The sequence below is a fragment of the Choloepus didactylus genome, chromosome 20 (genome assembly GCF_015220235.1).
Source record: "Choloepus didactylus isolate mChoDid1 chromosome 20, mChoDid1.pri, whole genome shotgun sequence".
In the NCBI taxonomy this organism is placed as follows: domain Eukaryota; kingdom Metazoa; phylum Chordata; class Mammalia; order Pilosa; family Megalonychidae; genus Choloepus; species Choloepus didactylus.
The window spans coordinates 13,840,626-13,861,796 of NC_051326.1; the positions used below are offsets into that span (position 1 = coordinate 13,840,626).

The 21,171-nt window shown below is 38.6% G+C and overlaps 1 protein-coding gene across 15 annotated transcripts in view; it reads right to left on the reverse strand.

Moving 5' to 3' along the window:
• Positions 1-21,171, reverse strand: part of DTNB (dystrobrevin beta) — a 386,425-nt gene that overhangs the window by 221,611 nt on the left and 143,643 nt on the right. For all 15 annotated transcript variants that reach the window (XM_037812551.1, XM_037812550.1, XM_037812552.1 and 12 more), the window contains one exon: positions 6,930-7,084. In XM_037812551.1, coding sequence (XP_037668479.1) covers positions 6,930-7,084 — 155 coding nt within the window. The remainder of the gene's footprint in view (positions 1-6,929; positions 7,085-21,171) is intronic.

Below are 21,171 nucleotides of genomic sequence, written 5' to 3' on the forward strand. Positions count from 1 at the left end.
CCTACCCCACCTCCATGGTTGCTAACATGACCACAGACATAGGGGACTGGTGGTTTGATGGGTTGAGCCCTCTACCATAAGTTTTACCCTTGGGAAGACGGTTGCTGCAAAGGAGAGGCTAGGCCTCCCTATGGTTGTGCCTAAGAGCCTCCTCCCGAATGCCTCTTTGTTGCTTAGATGTGGCCCTCTCTCTCTGGCTAAGCCAACTTGAAAGGTGAAATCACTGCCCTCCCCTCTACGTGGGATCAGACACCCAGGGGAGTGAATCTCCCTGTCAACGTGGAATATGACTCCCGGGGAGGAATGTAGACCCGGCATCGTGGGACGGAGAACATCTTCTTGACCAAAAGGGGGATGTGAAAGGAAATGAAATAAGCTTCAGTGGCAGAGAGATTCCAAAACGAGCCGAGAGATCATTCTGGTGGGCACTCTTACGCACACTTTAGACAACCCTTTTTAGGTTCTAAAGAATTGGGGTAGCTGGTGGTGGGTACCTGAAACTATCAAACTACAACCCAGAACCCATGAATCGCGAGGACAGTTGTATAAAAATGTAGCTTATGAGGGGTGACAATGGGATTGGGAAAGCCATAAGGACCAAACTCCACTTTGTCTAGTTTATGGATGGATGTGTAGAAAAGTAGGGGAAGGAAACAAACAGACAAAGGTACCCAGTGTTCTTTTTTACTTCAATTGCTCTTTTTCACTCTAATTATTATTCTTGTTATTTTTGTGTGTGTGCTAATGAAGGTGTCAGGGATTTATTTAGGTGATGAATGTACAACTATGTAATGGTACTGTAAACAATCGAAAGTACGATTTGTTTTGTATGACTGCGTGGTATGTGAATATATCTCAATAAAATGATGATTAAAAAAAATAATAATTCAGCTTCATCTTTTTGTGGGTGTCTTCTTTTTTATTTCTTTTTTAAGGTTCTGTAAAGCACCTGGATGTTGCTTTGCAAGAAAATCTGGAATTCCTCCAATGGTGAGTATTTATTTCTCTAATATCAAATTTATTCCCCTCGGTTCTATGTCCACACCTTTCCGTGTATACAATAACTTTTTGTTTCATGTCAAATCACAGTATATTCTTTCTGAGAACATTTTAAATGACAACAGATATAACACCAAAAGTGCAGATAACTCAATTGAAATGACAATATGAACAGCTATGACCAAGTTCACACATGTGCAGGATATGACAACCTATTATAATCACTGCCTAACCAACAGCAATTCTAAGATGCCACTGGCTATACAATGTTTCTCGATATCAGAGGTACAAAGTGCATGTGTCTTCAGATCAATGAAATGTGGTAAGAATCCACTCTAGAGTAAGTGGTAATAAGAGGTTGCTAATGGAAATTAAATTCTTCTCAACTAGAATACCTATGAAAAACACAAACACACATTATGCCAGGCAATTCTTGTCAAACTTTATTCAATGTCTAGAAAAATATGGTCAGCACATACAGAAGATGTCTCACTCCAAAGATAAAACCGGAAGAAAAGTCATTCTGGCATTCAGCTAGAGAAAATATGCTGGTCAAAGTGAATCAGAGGATATCTCCAAGCATGAAATACTTCTGCTATGCTGAAAATCTGTCAGCAATAATGTATTCGCATCCCTACCAACTTTTCACCTCCTCTGTGAACCAAGGAGAGTTGGGAGTTGTCCAATAAAGTGTTGGCAACAGCATCTCATGCATACATCAACTGAAAGAATGCTTCTACTTTCCTAGCTCACTCTCTGCTCCCTCACTCCCCAATATTTATTTTATCCTTTGCTTATTCAGGTTTCTCTTTCATAAAGATAGGCAACAAAATTAAAATTTCTTGCAGGGTGGGTTACACTCCTCAAACGAAAGTCAATATGAGGACCTAGAAAATAAATAATGAAACAAACTCTGAAGTGTGGAAAAACTGGGGAGATATTTAAACATATTCATTGTTTTTGTTTCATCTAGGCATTCATCCTCCTCCAAATTGGATTATTTTTTAAGTAAATCCCAGGCGTCTTATCTGTTGAATTAACTTTTACTTCAATATTTTATTATGAGGGACACTTGGTCTGCATCCAGTTTTTGGTTATTATAAATAAGGCTGTTAGGAGTATTCTTGTACAAGTCTTTTTGTGGACATAACTTTTCATTTCTCTTAGTTAAAAATCTAGGAGTGGAAATGCTTGGTCATGGAAGTGTCTGTTTAGGTTTATAAGGAACCATCAGGTCTTTTTCCAAAGTGGTTGGTCTGTTTTATATTCCCACTTAGAATGTATGAGAGTTCTAGTTGCTTCACATCTTTGTCAATATTTGATGTTTTAGCTATTCCGGTAGATGCGCTCCGTTGAAATAACTTATAAATGCTTTTAATTTTTGTTGTGTTTCTTAAACTACTGAAGCCCATAAATCTGCATCTCTTATTTTGGGGTAGAATGTGAAAAGCAGGCAAAATTCTGTTTATGTTTTTAAGGAATTAAAATTATTAAATCAAGATATCTCACTAAATTAATATCTAAGGGGCACAGACCTATGCAACCTTATATAAACCTTTCATTTTGGCAGACTTTGTAGCCAAATTTTCATAGTCATTTTCCTAGTTCCAGTCAACCAAACTGAAGTACTACAACTTAACCCTAACTGTAAGAAAGGGTTAAGTTTAGCTTTCACATATAGGCAACATGGAATAGGGAGAATGGAAACTAGACAAGACTGGCTCAAACTGGCTCCTCAGTTAAAGGGAAGGAAAGGGGCCCTGGCATAAGCCTAGAGTTGGCGACAGCTCCTTATATGGGTGAAAACAAGCAATAACTGAGGTCACTGGAACATCTAAAGGAATGTGAGGTATAATCAAAGGCAGGAACTCTCAGCAGGAACTTTCAACTAGTTAGCTCTCTAGGATAGGCTGTACAATTTAAAATCCCAAAAGCGGGCTAGTTAGCTCTCTTGGACAGGCTGTAACCTCTGGAGTACCCAGCCAATGGAGAAACAGGGGAGGGACCTACGTGTTAGGCTTAGGGCATAAATATTGTTATGTTCTATTGTTCAGCGTGCTTGCCACATTTTTGGTTGTGCGCCCGTTCTTGCAAGATAGTGAATAAATTCCTTTCTCCTCCACAATCGTGTGAGCATTTATTCTCTTTTAGATACAGCGTTCTTTCCAACACTAACCTATTTGATATTAAATGTGCTTTAACATTCATAAAGTAGTATTGCTGGGACTGTTCTCAAAATGCCAAAGTAGTTGCACATTGTTTCTACATTGTCTAATTCTAACTTTTGACTTCTGTCTTCAAGCTACTGCTGTTCACATGATTTAACATCGATTAAACAATGTTGTTTTATAGAGATATTATTTATACAAGTAATTGGTCTTTGAAATGAAATAAACATGTCTGTCACTGTGGACTGTACTGACCACATATTAAAATAAACAAATGTAATTCTCTTCATATCATTAAAAACATAAAAGCATTTCTGCCGTGATGCAATACATGTATTCCTGGAAAACTCCTGTCTGCAAAACTGGGGCTTTAAAAATAATAAGGCATATGAGAAAAACAGGACCAGAAAAAAAAACAACACTGAATACCTATCAAGCTTTGTAAATAGAGGACTAACAAAACAATAACAATACTATAACAATACCAGAACAATTAAATCTCCACACATATTTCCACCAAGAATCACTCTCAGATGATACCTTCCAGCCTTAAATTCTTGGGCACTTTTTCCTTTTTCATAGTAAGGGTCCTTGAGGGCATACAACTTCCAAAAAGACCTGTTTCATCAGAACTAAAAAGCGGATATAGAGGATAGCTTACTTCATCAATCAATTTTTTTTCTTTATTACAGAAGTTGTAGGTTTACATAACAACCATGCATAAAATACAGGATCAATTTTTTTAATACAGAGAACATGTCTTCATAGTTTTTTCATCTGTACTCACAGCTTCATCATCATAACATCGTAGAAAGTGAAGCAATACATGAATCCTCTAAACCAGTCATTTCCTTCACTAAAGGAAGGTACTTCTGCAGAATTTTCACCTTCTTTCTTAAAATGGTCATACTTTTTCTTTAATTGTGAACACTTCTTTGTTTAGCCCAGATCATCAATGGGGAATTTTGCATATGAACCAACACACTTGCCACATTCCATTGCCATCATTCTCTCTCTCTCTCTGGTGTATGAGTTAACAACACATACTGTAGGGAAGCAAACACCTGGAAAAAGTCCATTTTCAAAAACAAATCCAAAATTCATTTACTTGAACTCTGACCTTATGAAAGTTTGTCCAAAAAGTGTCACTTTTTAGTCATTCTGTCAATAGTTTCTATTTCTTCTAAGGCTTCTTTTTTATCATCCTCCTGGATTTTCTTTTAAGAAAACTTGTTTCCCCTCTACTAAGATAGGTTTCTCTGACTTTTCCAATTTCGGCAAATATCAAAACACAGACTGATTTTACAGGAATCCGAAGCAGGTAAAAAGCATCAATCAGTTTGTGAATTCAAAGGCCTCACAGTTGTGTTATAATTTGTAGAATCCTAGCGAGCATTCTTAGAATTAACAATTAGAACTTTTAAAAAATTTTCTCAACATTTTAAATCATTATTCAACATTAGGTTCTCATTATAGTATTTGCCTTACAATTAAATCAAAGATTACTTTAGGTTTAGTATTCCACATAACTGTCATCCATTTCAAAGCACTGTCAGATGTAGTTCTTCACTGACAATTCTTTGTATAAATTCCAGTTCCTACTCCGACACTGTTTTACTTACTTGATTCATTTTTAGCCTGACATCCAGGTAGCATCTTGTGTGAAAAGCCATGTATAGCATCACATGCAAGATTACCCCAGGGTAGTACATACGTAACCATCTGAGATGATGATACCATTAAAGAAGTAGCAGCAGCAAGATGAGTTCCGAATGAAAAATGTAGAAAAGTCGCCATTGTAGTTTCTTCATCGTACCTGTCCTCACGTAAACCCTGAAGGGCATTTCAATACCTACGGGACACTCTTGTAGTGTCTGGACACCCTCATATCATTTGGAAATGCCTATTCAGGTGGAATAATTACAAGCAATGTTTTTATTAGAATAAATCAAAGCAGGAAGTTATTTTTAATATGCTAAAAGCTGATATTGCCATTTATGCTGTGAGGAAAAAACAAAATAGTACATAGAGGCTAATTTGTACAAAAACAACTAGCCAAAGCATGGATAAATTTAGGAAGAACATTTGCCTCAGAAATTACTAAAAACAACTTTTTGGTAGTAAGGGCACCGACTTCAGTGCTAAAGCTGAGTGACCCTGAAAACAAACTGTAAATTTTATTTGAAAGTCTGAATTCATACAAATTCCTAACTTTAAATATAAAAAGATGGTTGTTTGGTTTGGATTCTTTTGTGAATCAAAGGAATTATATGTCTACAGGCTCTGGATTAAAATGTCCTTTCAGTTCTCAAACTTTAAGATTTGTTTCTTTTTTATTTTAACTTTTAATTTTTACATAATTTCACACTTACACAAAAATTAAGGTTAACAAAAAATTCCCTTTTATCCTTAACCCAAATTCCCCAAATGTTAACACTGCAGAAGAGATACCCCTTTACTCTTAAATACTTCAGATTATATTTCCCAAAAACCAGGACATTCTTTAACATAATTACTATACAAATATCAAAATCAGGAAATTAACATTCATTGACAGAATACTATTATCTAATCTATAAATCCCATTCAGATTTGTCCAGTGTCCCAGTAATGTCCTTTATAACAAAAGAAACTCCTGGATCATGGGTTGCATTCAGTTTTCATGTATGTCTCTTTACATTCCTTTAGTCTGGAACTATGCCTTTTACGACAGTCATATCTTTAAAGCAGACAGGCCAGTCATGTGGTAGAAATCCCTTCACTTGGGAATGACACGTCCTCAAGACTAGATTCGGGGCATGCATTTTGGGCAGGAGCACCAGTGACGTGATACTGTGTACTTCCTGGTGCATCCTCTCCGGAGGCACAGGATATCAGTTTATCCCATCACTAGTGATGTGGACTTTGGTCACTTGGTTAAGGAGGTATCTGACTGGTTCCCCCACTATAAAGTTACCATATTTCCTTTTTAAATTAGTAAGTATCTTGTGGGGAGGTACTTTCAGACTATGTCAATATGCTGCTTCTCATTAATTGTTTACCCACTAATTTGAGCAGACTTTTTTCTTACTTTCTCACTTCCAGAGCTTTCTAAGTAAGTTTATCAATCTAGTCTCTACCCGAACAAACGGATGCTACAGCCAGCGTCCACTCCACTCCCAGAACTATGTTCTGAGACATAGTTAAAATCACAGGAAAATACTCATACCAACCTCCTGGTCAAGACCACTAAAGGAAACCCACAAATAAAGAGGAAACCAAATCCATCTTCTTTTTATATGAAAAAGACAACGTACCCTTGAGGGATTCTGTGAGAGCTGTTGAGAGCTGTACAGCATTCCTTATCTTCAGTGCTCAGGAAATAATGATCCAGTATTGTATAGTATTGATATCAGTATTGAATACTGATATCAACATTCCTGTACTTTACAGTTTCAAGAACTCATTTGGGAGAGTAATATATACTCAGTAGCAATAATATAAATACTTGCTCTAAACATTCTTTAAATTTTAGTAACTTAATATATTTCAAATGTTATCATTTTTCCAGAAAAGACCCCAAGCCCCCCCAAAAAAGTTTTCAGGTGAATTATTTTGATTGCCCCCACCCTTTTTATCCACCCTTCTTTAAAGCTCTTCCTCCTCCCCTTCTGAAGATCTTCAGTCTCTAGACTGGAAGCAATTTGAGGGAATCTAGTAAAAGGTAGGGAGGGGTGGTGGTGAGCGCTCTCCTAGTCCTGGGTTCTATGAAACTGTCCTTACCTGCTGGGGGAAACAGGTGCGGACTGAGTGCTCTGTGTAACCAAAAGATGGCCCTTCAAAGACAGCTGTTGGGAGCTTCAGGACTTCCTTCAGAAACTGGTCAAACTTGCTAAATATCATTAAGCCATTGGAATCTGACATCTGGGAGAACACATCTATGAGAATAAAACCAAATAAAGTCAAACTATAAAGAAATAACAGCTTTTTATAAATGGCTAAATGTCATTTGTATGTCATTTTAAAAGTTGCATTAAAAAGTCTCATAAAGTTATGGGTTTTAGTTGATATCAAAACTATTCTCATTCTTATTAACATTGTGTAATTACTTTGCTGATGAGTGCCCTCTTTCCCACATCAAGTAAAATAATCATTCATGTATGTTTACCTACCTACTATTTTTGAGTGTGCGTAAGTGGATGATATATAACTTTTATATAATTTTCAATTTTATTTATTTATACCTTACTTTGTTCCAAGACTTTGTGGCAGCATATCTTTCTTTATCTCTCAGCATCTGCATATGTTTATGTAAGACATATGCATGTTTGAGTATATGAATACATTAGCAGTTTGGTGATGGAATATGAATGAAATGGTATACTCATATACTAATGAGGTAATGTATACCCGTGAAGGAAGAAATTTAAAGGGAACAGAGAGAATGTTAAAAATATTTTATTCATGAGTTCCAAAGCATAAATAAAGAACCTATATATAAACTATTCTACCCCAAGATACTTTGAAATCTTATACAAGACCCTATTTTTATATAAAGTCTGGCCTAAATAGAAGGAAAACACATTCCCAGTACTACTACAATTTCTTTATTTCTTGAAAAGAGGCAGTTTCCTGCCTCCAGGCAGTTATTCCTCTCTTCTCATCTGTGATTGGGGAAAAAAAAAATAACCAGGGGTTCCAAAACAGCTTGGCAAAGAATTGTGAACTACTGAGTTTCCTGACAAACAAATTAGTGAGTTAAATATGAACAGAGAGACAATTAATTTCCTGAGGCCTTTCCAAATGCAGCATTTTGAAAAATCATTTTATGTAGCCCGAGTCAACAAAGTCAACTATATATTATAGATGTATAAGTAAGAGATACATGCAATGTACATGTGTGCATTGCTTCTTAGGTTCAATTTGAGGAATTTATCCTGAAGCACTAGATATAGAAAAAAAGTTTAAATATATTAACTGAAAAACATTAAATATTAGATTATCTACTCCACAGGGAAACTTTCAAGGCATTAGAAAACAGGAAATTACCCAAAGAACAAAATTCCTCAATATATCCCCTCACAACAGGTGCTGATTTGTAGTTGAAGGGACAGTATGAACCAACCACACAGGGGAAGAAAATCCAATAAGAGAATAACACAAGTGTGGCCCTAGTGGAAAGTAAAATCTACTTATTAGTAAAGACATACTAAGTTCCTACTACATGATCCAAGTGCTAGGAGCTCTGCTAGATGTTTTGAAGCATAAGGAGGTACCATACACGGTCCTTAAACCAGAGAAGCTTAATGTCACGGAAAAATAAGAAACATATGAAGCACAGGATAAGTAAGACCTAAACTGAACTTAAACACAACAGAAAGACTAGAGACAAAAAAGAGGATTTGTTATGTCTCACCATGTGCTGGGCACTATGACAGATAACTAGGACTGAATCTTCTGGTAACCAATAATCATTATCCCCTTCTACTGTAGTAACAGAACACTGATTGCATTTTGTGAAGCAATGTACCTAACTAAGAGATTATATTCCCCAGTCTCCCTTTAGAAAGTTGTGGGCACTAAATTCTGGCCAAAGAGCTTGTAAACAGAAGGGCTGCAAAGGAATCTGACGAAGCTGGGAATGAGACCCTTTTTTCCTTACTCCCTTCTTCCTTCTGCTGCCTGGAATGCAGCTATGAAGGGTGGTGTTCCAGCAGCTACTTTACACCATGTGGTAACCTTGAAGTAGAAGTCACACACTTGAATGGTAGAAGAAAAGACAAATAGAGAAAGCCTGGGTCCCTAAAGAGCATGGAGCTACCATTCTAGTCCTGGAATACCTACCTCTAGACTTCTTTTATGTAAAAGAAAAATAACTTGAACATTGTATAAGACAGTATTATACTTTTTTTGTTTTCATGCATCCAAACCTAACAGTAAGGACAACTATGCTTTATATAACATTACCTTATTTTACTCAAAAAACTGTGTGTGTGTGTGTGTGTTTATGTTTAATTATTTAAATTTTATAGAACACTATAGCTTAGGTTAAATTGCTTAAGGTCAAAAAGTTAGTAAGTGCCCAAATCAGTATTTAAAACGATACCTATCTGCCTCCAAAATAAATTCCACTATACCATACTCCTTCAAAGTATAGTTTAAAACAGTTTAACAACACATACTGGCCTCTTGTCTCTCACCTCTCTTTTCTTGTGAAAGTGCCCGCGTGTACTCTCACAAGCGTTCTTAATAAACTTTCTACCTGCTTACTTAATCTGTGCTATGCCCCTGAATTCTCTCTCGAGTCATAGCCAAGAACCTAGGAACCCAATCTGGCAAAATATTTTGGCGAGCCAGCCAGGAAACACTTCTCCTCTCCAACCATCTGTACTGGTGAGTCATGGCTATTGACCAGGAGACTTGGCTGCATGCTTTCACTTTTTCTTCTCGCTTGGCTCACTGTTATCCTCTCCCATGTCCTGATGCAACTCTGTCTCTAGGGATCTGGGGACTCTGACCTGGCTCCCCCAGGACATAATCTCAGTTCACTCTGTGTTCTCTGGCTCTCTCCTCGGAGGTGGCAGGAGCTTGTCTCTACGCCATACAGATCCAAGGAGACTCAGAGTGGCGGGAATACTGCCCACGAGACCTGACTGGAGGATTCTCCCCATGTCGAGCGGGAGTCCAATGGAAGTCAAATTGAGTCCTCATGTTTTTCTCTCTCTCTCCTCGGTTCTCCAAGACCTCCCCACACTCTCTCCTTTCCTCCCCTCTGGGGACGCAGACCTGTCCTCCTGCTGAATCTTTCCTCTTTTCACCTCTTCCACAGAGGCCTCTGAGCACCCCAAAGGAGCCTTATGGGATGAAAGTATCCGGGACAAGCCCACTGAGTAGCCCCTGTCTGCACACAGGTTCTCAGTCCTAAATCTTAAAGACATTTTTTTTTTTTTGTATCCCTCTTCACCCTGACTTTCAATACTTATTTCCTTTTGAATAGCAGGGACTTAACGATAAGATTCCCACCCCGCCTGCTCACTTAGTGCTGCCCCCAGGGTTTCGAGCTAGTCTCCATATCTTTGGGAATGCCTTAGCAGCAGACCTTACTGACCTCAACTGCCTCAGAGCACAGCCTCATTTTAATTAAATTAAAATGTTAATTTTGTGAACTAACATATTCCTGGTATAAAAGTAAATTTTGTTTAACATGACCACAGACATAGGGGACTGGTGGTTTGATGGGCTGAGCCTTCTACCATAGGTTTTACCCTTGGGAAGATGGTTGCTGCAAAGGAGAGGCTAGGCCTCCCTATAATTGTGCCTAAGAGCCTCCTCCCAAATGCCTCTTTGTTGCTCAGATGTGGCCCTCTCTCTCTACCTAAGCCAACTTGAAAGGTGAAATCACTGCCCTCCCCCCTACGTGGGATCAGACACCCAGGGGAGTGAATCTTCCTGGCAACGTGGAATATGACTCCCGGGGAGGAATGTAGACCTGGCATCGTGGGACGGAGAACATCTTCTTGACCAAAAGGGGGAGGTGAAAGGAAATGAAATAAGCTTGAGTGGCAGAGAGATTCCAAAAGGAGCCGAGAGGTCACTCTGGTGGGCACTCTTACGCACAATTTAGACAACCCTTTGTAGGTTCTAAAGAATTGGGGTAGTTGGTGGTGGATACCTGAAACTATCAAACTACAACCCAGAACCCATGAATCTCGAAGACAATTGTATAAAAATGTAGCTTATGAGGGGTGACGATGGGATTGGGAAAGCCATAAGGACCACACTCCACTTTGTCTAGTTTATGGATGGATGAGTAGAAAAATAGGAGAAGGAAACAAACAAACAAACAGACAAAGGTACCCAGTGTTCTTTTTTACTTCAATTGCTCTTTTTCACTTTAATTATTATTCTTGTTATTTTTGTGTCTGTGCTAATGAAGGTGTCAGGGATTGATTTAGGTGATGAATGTACAACTATGTAATGGTACTGTGAACAATCGAATGTATGATTTGTTTTGTATGACTGCGTGGTATGTGAATATATCTCAATAAAATGAAGATAAAAAAAAGTAAATTTTGTTTATTGCAGTCAATGCTAATTAAAATTTAACAAGCTTGTCTAGGGATTATGGTTTGTCCCAAAATAAAATAGCTAGTTTTAATATCATATCAGAATAATATTCTTGTTAATGTTTATGTTGCCCTTATCATCTTTTATTTAAAAAACAAACAAAACAAAACAAAACAAAAAACCAAGTCTTCTTGGTTACAAAGGATTTGTTCTTTCACCTTGTGAAAGTAAGGTGCTAAAATAATTTAACATATTACATAGAAGGTATTTAGGAAGGATTACAATTTCTATCCTTCTGTTAAGCTAAATTTGCATAACTGAAATGTTATTCATATATTTAGATATTGTATAAAATTCCTAAAAACTTGGTAATGTTCTCACTGTTCATTTTATATCCTGACACTGATAATGTATGATATTAGACAACAGTATGATGATGTCATAGAAAGTTATTCTTAGAAAAAGTTGCAGATCATAGAAACAACAAATTTACTTATTACACTAGTTTGCTCTAAGTCTTCTCTAAAAGTACACGTGGTCAGCTATAACTCAAAACTTTATCTTCAACAAAAATCATTTTAAGAGAAGCAAAACAAGTATATACTTGTTAATTAACATAAGCCAAGTAAATGTGTAAAAATACAAAACTGCTGCTATAGTTTGTAGTTGATGCTTACAAGAAAAGCAAAGCTTAAATTGTAAGCTCTTGCAGCAGTCACATTTACTCCTGAGATTTAACTGTTATTCCTAAATTCTGAAATGCTTTGCTCTTGTGTACTCTACAACTTTAAGTATCTTCATAACACCTAAAACTCAGTTAAAGTCTCCAGCTACCTCTATAGTAGCAAGACTAAGCCTACTTGTAATAATGCGTGAGTCACCCCCAGAGAGCCTCTTTATTTGCTCAGATATAGTCTTTCTCTGAGCCAAACTCTACAAATAAACTCACTTCCTTCCCCCCTAGGTGTTAAGTCTCCCTAGCAACAGGAGACATTACTCCCAAAGGTGCACAATACCCTGGCATCATAATATTAGTTGACCAAAAAAAGAGAAATAAAATTTCAGTGGCTCAAATAGAGTTGAGAAGTCATTCTATAAGCTATTCTTATGCAAATTTCAGCCAGATATCGCAAACTGCCACAGTATGTCAAGCCCCAACCAACAGTGTTTCTAAAAACTCTGAAAAACTCCCTGAGCTCCATCTTGCTCCTGCTTCTGTTTAGACCATGTATACAATTTCTCACGCAATTTGTTTCTTCCCGATTAGGAGCCTTTCACAACAAACTCCTCCTCATCAGAAGTAATGCTTCTGTTCCCCAGGCTCAACCAGCCCCCTCAGGAGCAGAGCCAGAAACGTCTCTGCTCCCACAAGTAGGGCCTGTGACCCAAGACAGCTTGAAGCAGCTACAGAAGATGCACCATCACTCCCAATTCCCTTAAGATTAAGGGAGCTGGAACTCTCTGAGGAGGAAGTTGAGGCAGGTTAGAATGAGGGTGGTGGCTGGCTGATGAGCAAAGAGCAAATTCCAAGAAGCGGTCAGGCTGCAAAAAAGAAAGAGACCTGAGATGAACAGCAATAAACAGCACCTGGGGGCCAGCAGACCCCACCTGGTGAGTCAAACCTGATCAAGCATCACGAAGGAGGGAGAAGGGTGGGGGCAACCGATCTCACCTGAGGGAGCCACCTATGGTCAAGCATCAATGAAGGAGCAAAAAGGGGAGGGCAGCATAATTACAAAAGGAACAAATCTATAAACACAGATTACCCCACAGTGCCGGGGCCTCTCACCTCTCACCTTTCTTTTCTTGCAAGAGGCCCCATATGCCCTCTCACATGTGGTAATAAACTTTCAACCTGCTTGCTTAAAACAACAACAAAAAACAAAACAAAAACAAAACAAAACAAAAAAAACCACACAGGCAAAAATTATCAAGAAAGTTCAAGAATCTAAGCCTTGAAACATAGAATTTGGAATAATGAGGTCAAAACAGGCTGCGGTGGGGGGGTTGAGTGGGGGTGGCGGGTGATTAAGTGATGCAACTAGAGAAGAGCAGGACAAAAGTCTCTATGGCAGGAATTTACAGTCTCCACGTTAGCCAAGGAAAGCACAAAACAGGCCACTGAAGAGAATATTTTGGCCATGACATACAATTTATATTGAGAAACAAAGGGAAGTTAAGATTGCATAAGAAAAATATCTGTTATGAAAAAAATCTTTGAACGAGAACAGGTAATTTGGATTCGGTTTAGAAACTCACTAAAAACTCTTAAGTAGAGAAGAAATATTTAGACAGCTAGGACTCAAGAAGGTTAGTCTGTCAACGACCTGCACAATAAATTAAAGAGGAAGAATGGAATTGGAGACACCAGCTGGAAAACGTGGTAAATAACGCGCAAATGAGGAAACTATGTGGTGCAGCAGGGGAGGCAGAAGGCAAATCCAAGAGATTTCAATGCAAGAAACTGTAGTTAATGGCAAACTGAACAAGGGAATAAAGGAATTGAAAAGCGACGATGATTCCAAAGTTTCTAGCTTGGAGAAGTGCTGACTGTAAGAAAGGGATAAGTTTAGCTTTCACATAGAGACAGCATGGAATAAGGGAAATGGAGGCAAAACCAGTTTAAACAAGCCCCATGATAAAGAGAAGAAAGAGAGAATCTGCCAGCTCCTTATATGAAAAAGTAACCATGGTTACTGGAATGTAAAGAGATATGAGGTAAAATCAGAGGCGGGAACTCCCAGCAAAAAAAAAAAAAAAATTTTTTTAAACTAAATGAACGCTCTCGGATAGGCTGATCAGTTCAAAATCTCAATAATGAGCTAGTTGGCTCTCTTGGATAGGCTGTACAAATTAAAATCTCAAAAGATGAATTAGTTAGTGTTCTCAGATAGGCTGTAACCTCTGTAGTACCCAGTCAATGGGGAAACAGGGGAGGCACTTGCGAATTAGGAGTAGGAGATTTAAAGATCGCCATTCTCTTCCTCTGGCGTGCCAGCCTACCACGTGTTTGGCTGTGTGCCCTTTCTTGCAAGATCGTAAATAAATTCTTTTATCCTCCAGAACCGAGTGAGCGTTTATTCCTTTACAGGTACCACTTTATTTCCGACACTGACAACCCCGAATGAAGCAAACTAAAGATAAAGAGACTTAGCTTTGGACATAACTGTATTTGAATAATTAGCAAATTTTCAAGTAGAACCATCCTGCAGACAGTAAGAAACAGAGCCCTAGACCACAGTTTCAGGCCACAAATACAGGGCTTTGAAGGCATTATCAACAATGTGAATATCTGATGCTTTTCAAAGGAAGGAAGGGCGGAAGTGATTTAGCATTTAAACAGCCACTGCTATTCTTATAATGAGGGAAATAACCAATCATTAAAACTGAATGAAAACAAAGGGTCAGCAGGGGCTGTGGTAGACCCTGCCGGGGGCCTCCTTGGTACCTGCTGCTCCTTTTCCCACCAACCGAACCCCTACTGTGTTTGGAACGCAGTGTGCCTAGCTTGGAGAGGGACGTCCCAGCCTCCTTTGCCTACTGCGACCATGCAGTGGATTTTCCGCTTTCCTCGTAGAAGCACCCCTTTCTTCCTTCTGCCTGGAATGAGTATGGGAGGCGTGAGGTGGAGCTTTCTTATGACCCCGAGGAAGAAAGCCACATGGCAGGGCGGGAGCACGGGAGGAACCAATTCACTGATGACATCCTGAAGTCATGACCAGCCTCCGACTTAGCAGCCTTTGGACTGAATTTTATATAAGAAAAATGAATCCAAATGTGCTTAAGCCACTATTAGCCAAGTTTCCTGTTGTCACTCAATGTAATCATAACTGATAAACCAGAAAATTATTAACTCGTGGCCACTAACGGTGGAAATATGCAGAGCCAGAGACATTGGCTGACAAACAGACATATGTGCAGCTTCAGTCATAAAAACATACAGGTATACACCCACACTGACAATCCCACACGAACTGCTTCAGAGCAACAAAGGGCAGTGAGCGGATCCGGAGATGCCTAACCCCAAAGAAAAACTATTTTATTCAGTTACACTTACTTATTATGTCATATGAATAGATTCAAAGTAATAAAATGAAACAAATTCATACAAAAGGAACTACAATTTAATAGGCTCATATTATAGTAATAAAAGATTAAGCAAAAACATGTATGTTTTACTAGCAGAAAATTACTGTTATTCCCAAAATTTAAGGCAGCATAAAGGAAATCATTACTTCTAGAGCTATTCATTTAAAACAGTTTTTTTTACATTATGCTTTTCTTATCTGTAAGAAAAACACTGAAAACACAATTGCTAATTTTTTTACTTCTAAATGAAGTATAAGAAATAATGAATCATGGGCGGGGCAAGATGGCAGACTGGTGAACTGTATGTTTTAGTTACTCCTCCAGGAAAGTAGGTAGAAAGCCAGGAACTGCGTGGACTGGACACCACAGAGCAATCTGACTTTGGGCATACTTCATACAACACTCATGAAAATGTGGAACTGCTGAGATCAGCGAAATCTGTAAGTTTTTGTGGCCAGGGGACCCGCGCCCCTCCCTGCCAGGCTCAGTCCCGTGGGAGGAGGGGCTGTCAGCTCCGGGAAGGAGAATGGAGAACTGCAGTGGCAGCTCTTATCGGAAACTCATTCTACTGATCCAAACTCCAACCATAGATAGACTGAGACCAGACACCAGAGAATCTGAGAGCAGCCAGCCCAGCAGAGAGGAGACAGGCATAGAAAAAAACAGCACAAAAAACTCCAAAATAAAAGCGGAGGATTTTTGGAGTTCTGGTGAACATAGAAAGGGGAAGGGCAGAGCTCAGGCCCTGAGGCTCATATGCAAATCCTGAAGAAAAGCTGATCTCTCTGCCCTGTGGACCTTTCCTTAATGGCCCTAATTGCTTGGTCTCTTAGCATTTCAATAACCCATTAGATCTCTGAGGAGGGCCCCCCCTTTTTTTTTTTAATCCTTTTTTCTTTTTCCAAAACAATTACTCTAAGAAGCCCAATATAGAAAGCTTCAAAGACTTGCAATTTGGGCAGGTCAAGACAAGAGCAGAACTAAGAGAGCTCTGAGACAAAAGGCAATAATCCAGTGGCTGAGAAAATTCATTAAACACCACAACTTCCCAAGAAAAGGGGGGTGTCCGCTCACAGCCATCATCCTGGTGGACAGGAAACACTCCTGCCCATCGCCAGCCCCATACCCCAGAGCTCCCCCAAACAACCCAGTGTGACGGAAGTGCTTCAAATAACAGGCACACACCACAAAACTGGGCGTGGACATTAGCTTTCCCTGCAACCTCAGCTGATTGTCCCAGAGTTGGGAAGGTGGAGCACTGTGATTAACAAAGCCCCATTCAGCCATCAGTTCAGCAGACTGGGAGCCTCCCTACACAGCCCAGTAGCCCAGAACCACCCTGGGGGGACGGCACTCACCTGTGACATAGCACAGTCATCCCTCAACAGAGGACCAGGGGGTGCACGGCCTGGAAGAGGGACCCACTTGCAAGTCTCAGGAGCCATACTCCAATACCAAGGACTTGTGGGTCAGTAGCAGAGACAAACTGTGGCAGGACTGAACTGAAGGATTAGACTATTGCAACAGCTTTAAAACTACAGGATCACCAGGGAGATTTGATTGTTAGAGCCACCCCTCTCCCTGACTGCCCAGAAACACGCCCCATATACAGGGTGGGCAACACCAACTACACACGCAAGCTTGGTACACCAATTGGACCCCACAAGACTCACTCCCCCACTCACCACAAAGGCAAAGCAGGGGAGAACTGGCTTGTGGAGAACAGGTGGCTCGTGGACGCCACCTGCTGGTTAGTTAGAGAAAGTGTACTCCACGAAGCTGTAGATCTGATAAATTAGAGATAAGGACTTTAATTGGTCTGCAAATCCTAAAAGAACCCTATCAAGTTCAGCAAATGCCAAGAGGCCAAAAACAACAGAAAATTATAAAGCATATGAAAAAACCACACAATATGGATAACCCAAGCCCAAACACCCAAATCAAAAGGTCAGAAGAGACACAGAACCTAGAGCAGCTACTCAAAGAACTAAAGATGAACAATGAGACCATAGTACGGGATACAAAGGATATCAAGAAGACCCTAGAAGAGCATAAAGAAGACATTGCAAGACTAAATTAAAAAATGGATGATCTTATGGAAATTAAAGAAACTGTTGACCAAATTAAAAAGATTCTGGACACTCATAGTACAAGACTAGAGGAAGTTGAACAACAAATCAGTGACCTGGAAGATGACAGAATGGAAAATGAAAGCACAAAAGAAAGAATGGGGAAAAAATTTGAAAAAATTGAAACAGACCCCAGGGATATGATAGATAATATAAAACTTCCGAATATAAGACTCATTGGTGTTCCAGGAGGGGAAGAAAAGGGTAAAGGTCTAGGAAGAGTATTCAAAGAAATTGTTGGGGAAAACTTCCCAAATCTTCTAAACAACATAAATACACAAATCATAAATGCTCAGCGAACTCCAAATAGAATAAATCCAAATAAACCCACTCCGAGACATATACTGATCACACTGTCAAACACGGAAGAGAAGGACCAAGTTCTGAAAGCAGCAAGAGAAAAGCAATTCACCACATACAAAGGAAACAGCATAAGACTAAGTAGTGACTACTCAGCAGCCACCATGGAGGCGAGAAGGCAGTGGCACGATATATTTAAAATTCTGAGAGAGAAAAATTTCCAACCAAGAATTCTTTTTCCAGCAAAGCTCTCCTTCAAATTCGAGGGAGAGCTTAAATTTTTCACAGACAAACAAATGCTGAGAGAATTTGCTAACAAGAGACCTGCCCTACTGGAGATACTAAAGGGAGCCCTACAGACAGAGAAACAAAGACAGGACAGAGAGACTTGGAGAAAGGTTCAGTACTAAAGAGATTCGGTATGGGTACAATAAAGGATATTAATAGAGAGAGGGGAAAAATATATATGACAAACATAAACCAAAGGATAAGATGGCTGATTCAAGAAATGCCTTCACGGTTATAACGTTGAATGTAAATGGATTAAACTCCCCAATTAAAAGATATAGATTCACAGAATGGATCAAAAAAAATGAACCATCAATATGTTGCATACAAGAGACTCATCTTAGACACAGGGACACAAAGAAACTAAAAGTGAAAGGATGGAAAAAAATATTTCATGCAAGCTACAGCCAAAAGAAAGCAGGTGTAGCAATATTAATCTCAGATAAAATAGACTTTAAATGCAGGGATGTTTTGAGAGACAAAGAAGGCCACTACATACTAGTAAAAGGGGCAATTCAACAAGAAGAAATAACAATCATAAATGTTTATGCACCCAATCAAGGTGCCACAAAATACATGAGAGAAACACTGGCAAAACTAAAGGAAGCAATTGATGTTTCCACAATAATTGTGGGAGACTTCAACACATCACTCTCTCCTATAGATAGATCAACCAGACAGAAGACCAATAAGGAAATTGAAAACCTAAACAATCTGATAAATGAATTAGATTTAACAGACATATACAGGACATTACATCCCAAATCACCAGGATACACATACTTTTCTAGTGCTCATGGAACTTTCTCCAGAATAGATCATATGCTGGGACATAAAACAAGCCTCAGTAAATTTAAAAAGATTGAAATTATTCAAAGCACATTCTCTGACCAGAATGGAATACAATTAGAAGTCAATAACCATCAGAGACTTAGAAAATTCACAAATACCTGGAGGTTAAACAACACACTCCTAAACAATCAGTGGGTTAAAGAAGAAATAGCAAGAGAAATTGCTAAATATATAGAGACGAATGAAAATGAGAACACAACATACCAAAACCTATGGGATGCAGCAAAAGCAGTGCTCAGGGGGAAATTTATAGCACTAAACGCATATATTAAAAAGGAAGAAAGAGCCAAAATCAAAGAACTAATGGATCAACTGAAGAAGCTAGAAAATGAACAGCAAACCAATCCTAAACCAAGTACAAGAAAAGAAATAACAAGGATTAAAGCAGAAATAAATGACATAGAGAAGAAAAAAACAATAGAGAGGATAAATATCACCAAAAGTTGGTTCTTTGAGAAGATTAACAAGATTGACAAGCCCCTAGCTAGACTGACAAAATCAAAAAGAGAGAAGACCCATATAAACAAAATAATGAATGAAAAAGGTGACATAACTGCAGATCCTGAAGAAACTAAAAAAATTATAAGAGGATACTATGAACAACTGTATGGCAACAAACTGGATAATGTAGAGGAAATGGACAATTTCCTGGAAACATATGAACAACCCAGACTGACCAGAGAAGAAATAGAAGACCTCAACCAACCCATCACAAGCAAAGAGATCCAATCAGTCATCAAAAATCTTCCCACAAATAAATGCCCAGGGCCAGACGGCTTCACAGGGGAATTCTACCAAACTTTCCAGAAAGAACTGACACCAATCTTACTCAAACTCTTTCAAAACATTGAAGAAAATGGAACACTACATAACTCATTTTATGAAGCTAACATCAATCTAATACCAAAACCAGGCAAAGATGCTACAAAAAAGGAAAACTACCGGCCAATCTCCCTAATGAATATAGATGCAAAAATCCTCAACAAAATACTTGCAAATCAAATCCAAAGACACATTAAAAAAATCATACACCATGACCAAGTGGGGTTCATTCCAGGCATGCAAGGATGGTTCAACATAAGAAAAACAATCAATGTATTACAACACATTAACAAGTCAAAAGGGAAAAATCAAATGATCATCTCAATAGATGCTGAAAAAGCATTTGACAAAATCCAACATCCGTTTTTTATAAAAACACTTCAAAAGGTAGGAATTGAAGGAAACTTCCTCAATATGATAAAAAGCATATATGAAAAACCCACAGCCAGCATAGTACTCAATGGTGAGAGACTGAAAGCCTTCCCTCTAAGATCAGGAACAAGACAAGGATGCCCTCTGTCACCACTGTTATTCAACATTGTGCTGGAAGTGCTAGCCAGAGCAATCCGGCAAGACAAAGAAATAAAAGACATCCAAATTGGAAAAGAAGAAGTAAAACTGTCATTGTTTGCAGATGATATGATCTTATATCTAGAAAACCCTGAGAAATCGACGATACAGCTACTAGAGCTAATAAACAAATTTAGCAAAGTAGCGGGATACAAGATTAATGCACATAAGTCAGTAATGTTTCTATATGCTAGAAATGAACAAACTGAAGAGACACTCAAGAAAAAGATACCATTTTCAATAGCAACTAAAAAAATCAAGTACCTAGGAATAAACTTAACCAAAGATGTAAAAGACCTATACAAAGAAAACTACATAACTCTACTAAAAGAAATAGAAGGGGACCTTAAAAGATGGAAAAATATTCCATGTTCATGGATAGGAAGGCTAAATGTCATTAAGATGTCAATTCTACCCAAACTCATCTACAGATTCAATGCAATCCCAATCAAAATTCCAACAACCTACTTTGCAGACTTGGAAAAGCTAGTTATCAAATTTATTTGGAAAGGGAAGATGCCTCGAATTGCTAAAGACACTCTAAAAAAGAAAAACGAAGTGGGAGGACTTACACTCCCTGACTTTGAAGCTTATTAGAAAGCCACAGTTGTCCAAACAGCATGGTACTGGCACAAAGATAGACATACAGATCAATGGAATCGAACTGAGAATTCAGAGACAGACCCTCAGATCTATGGCCGACTGATCTTTGATAAGGCCCCCAAAGTCACTGAACTGAGTCATAATGGTCTTTTCAACAAATGGGGCTGGGAGAGTTGGATATCCATATCCAAAAGAATGAAAGAGGACCCCTACCTCACACCCTACACAAAAATTAACTCAAAATGGATGAAAGATCTCAATATAAAAGAAAGTACCATAAAACTCCTAGAAGATAATGTAGGAAA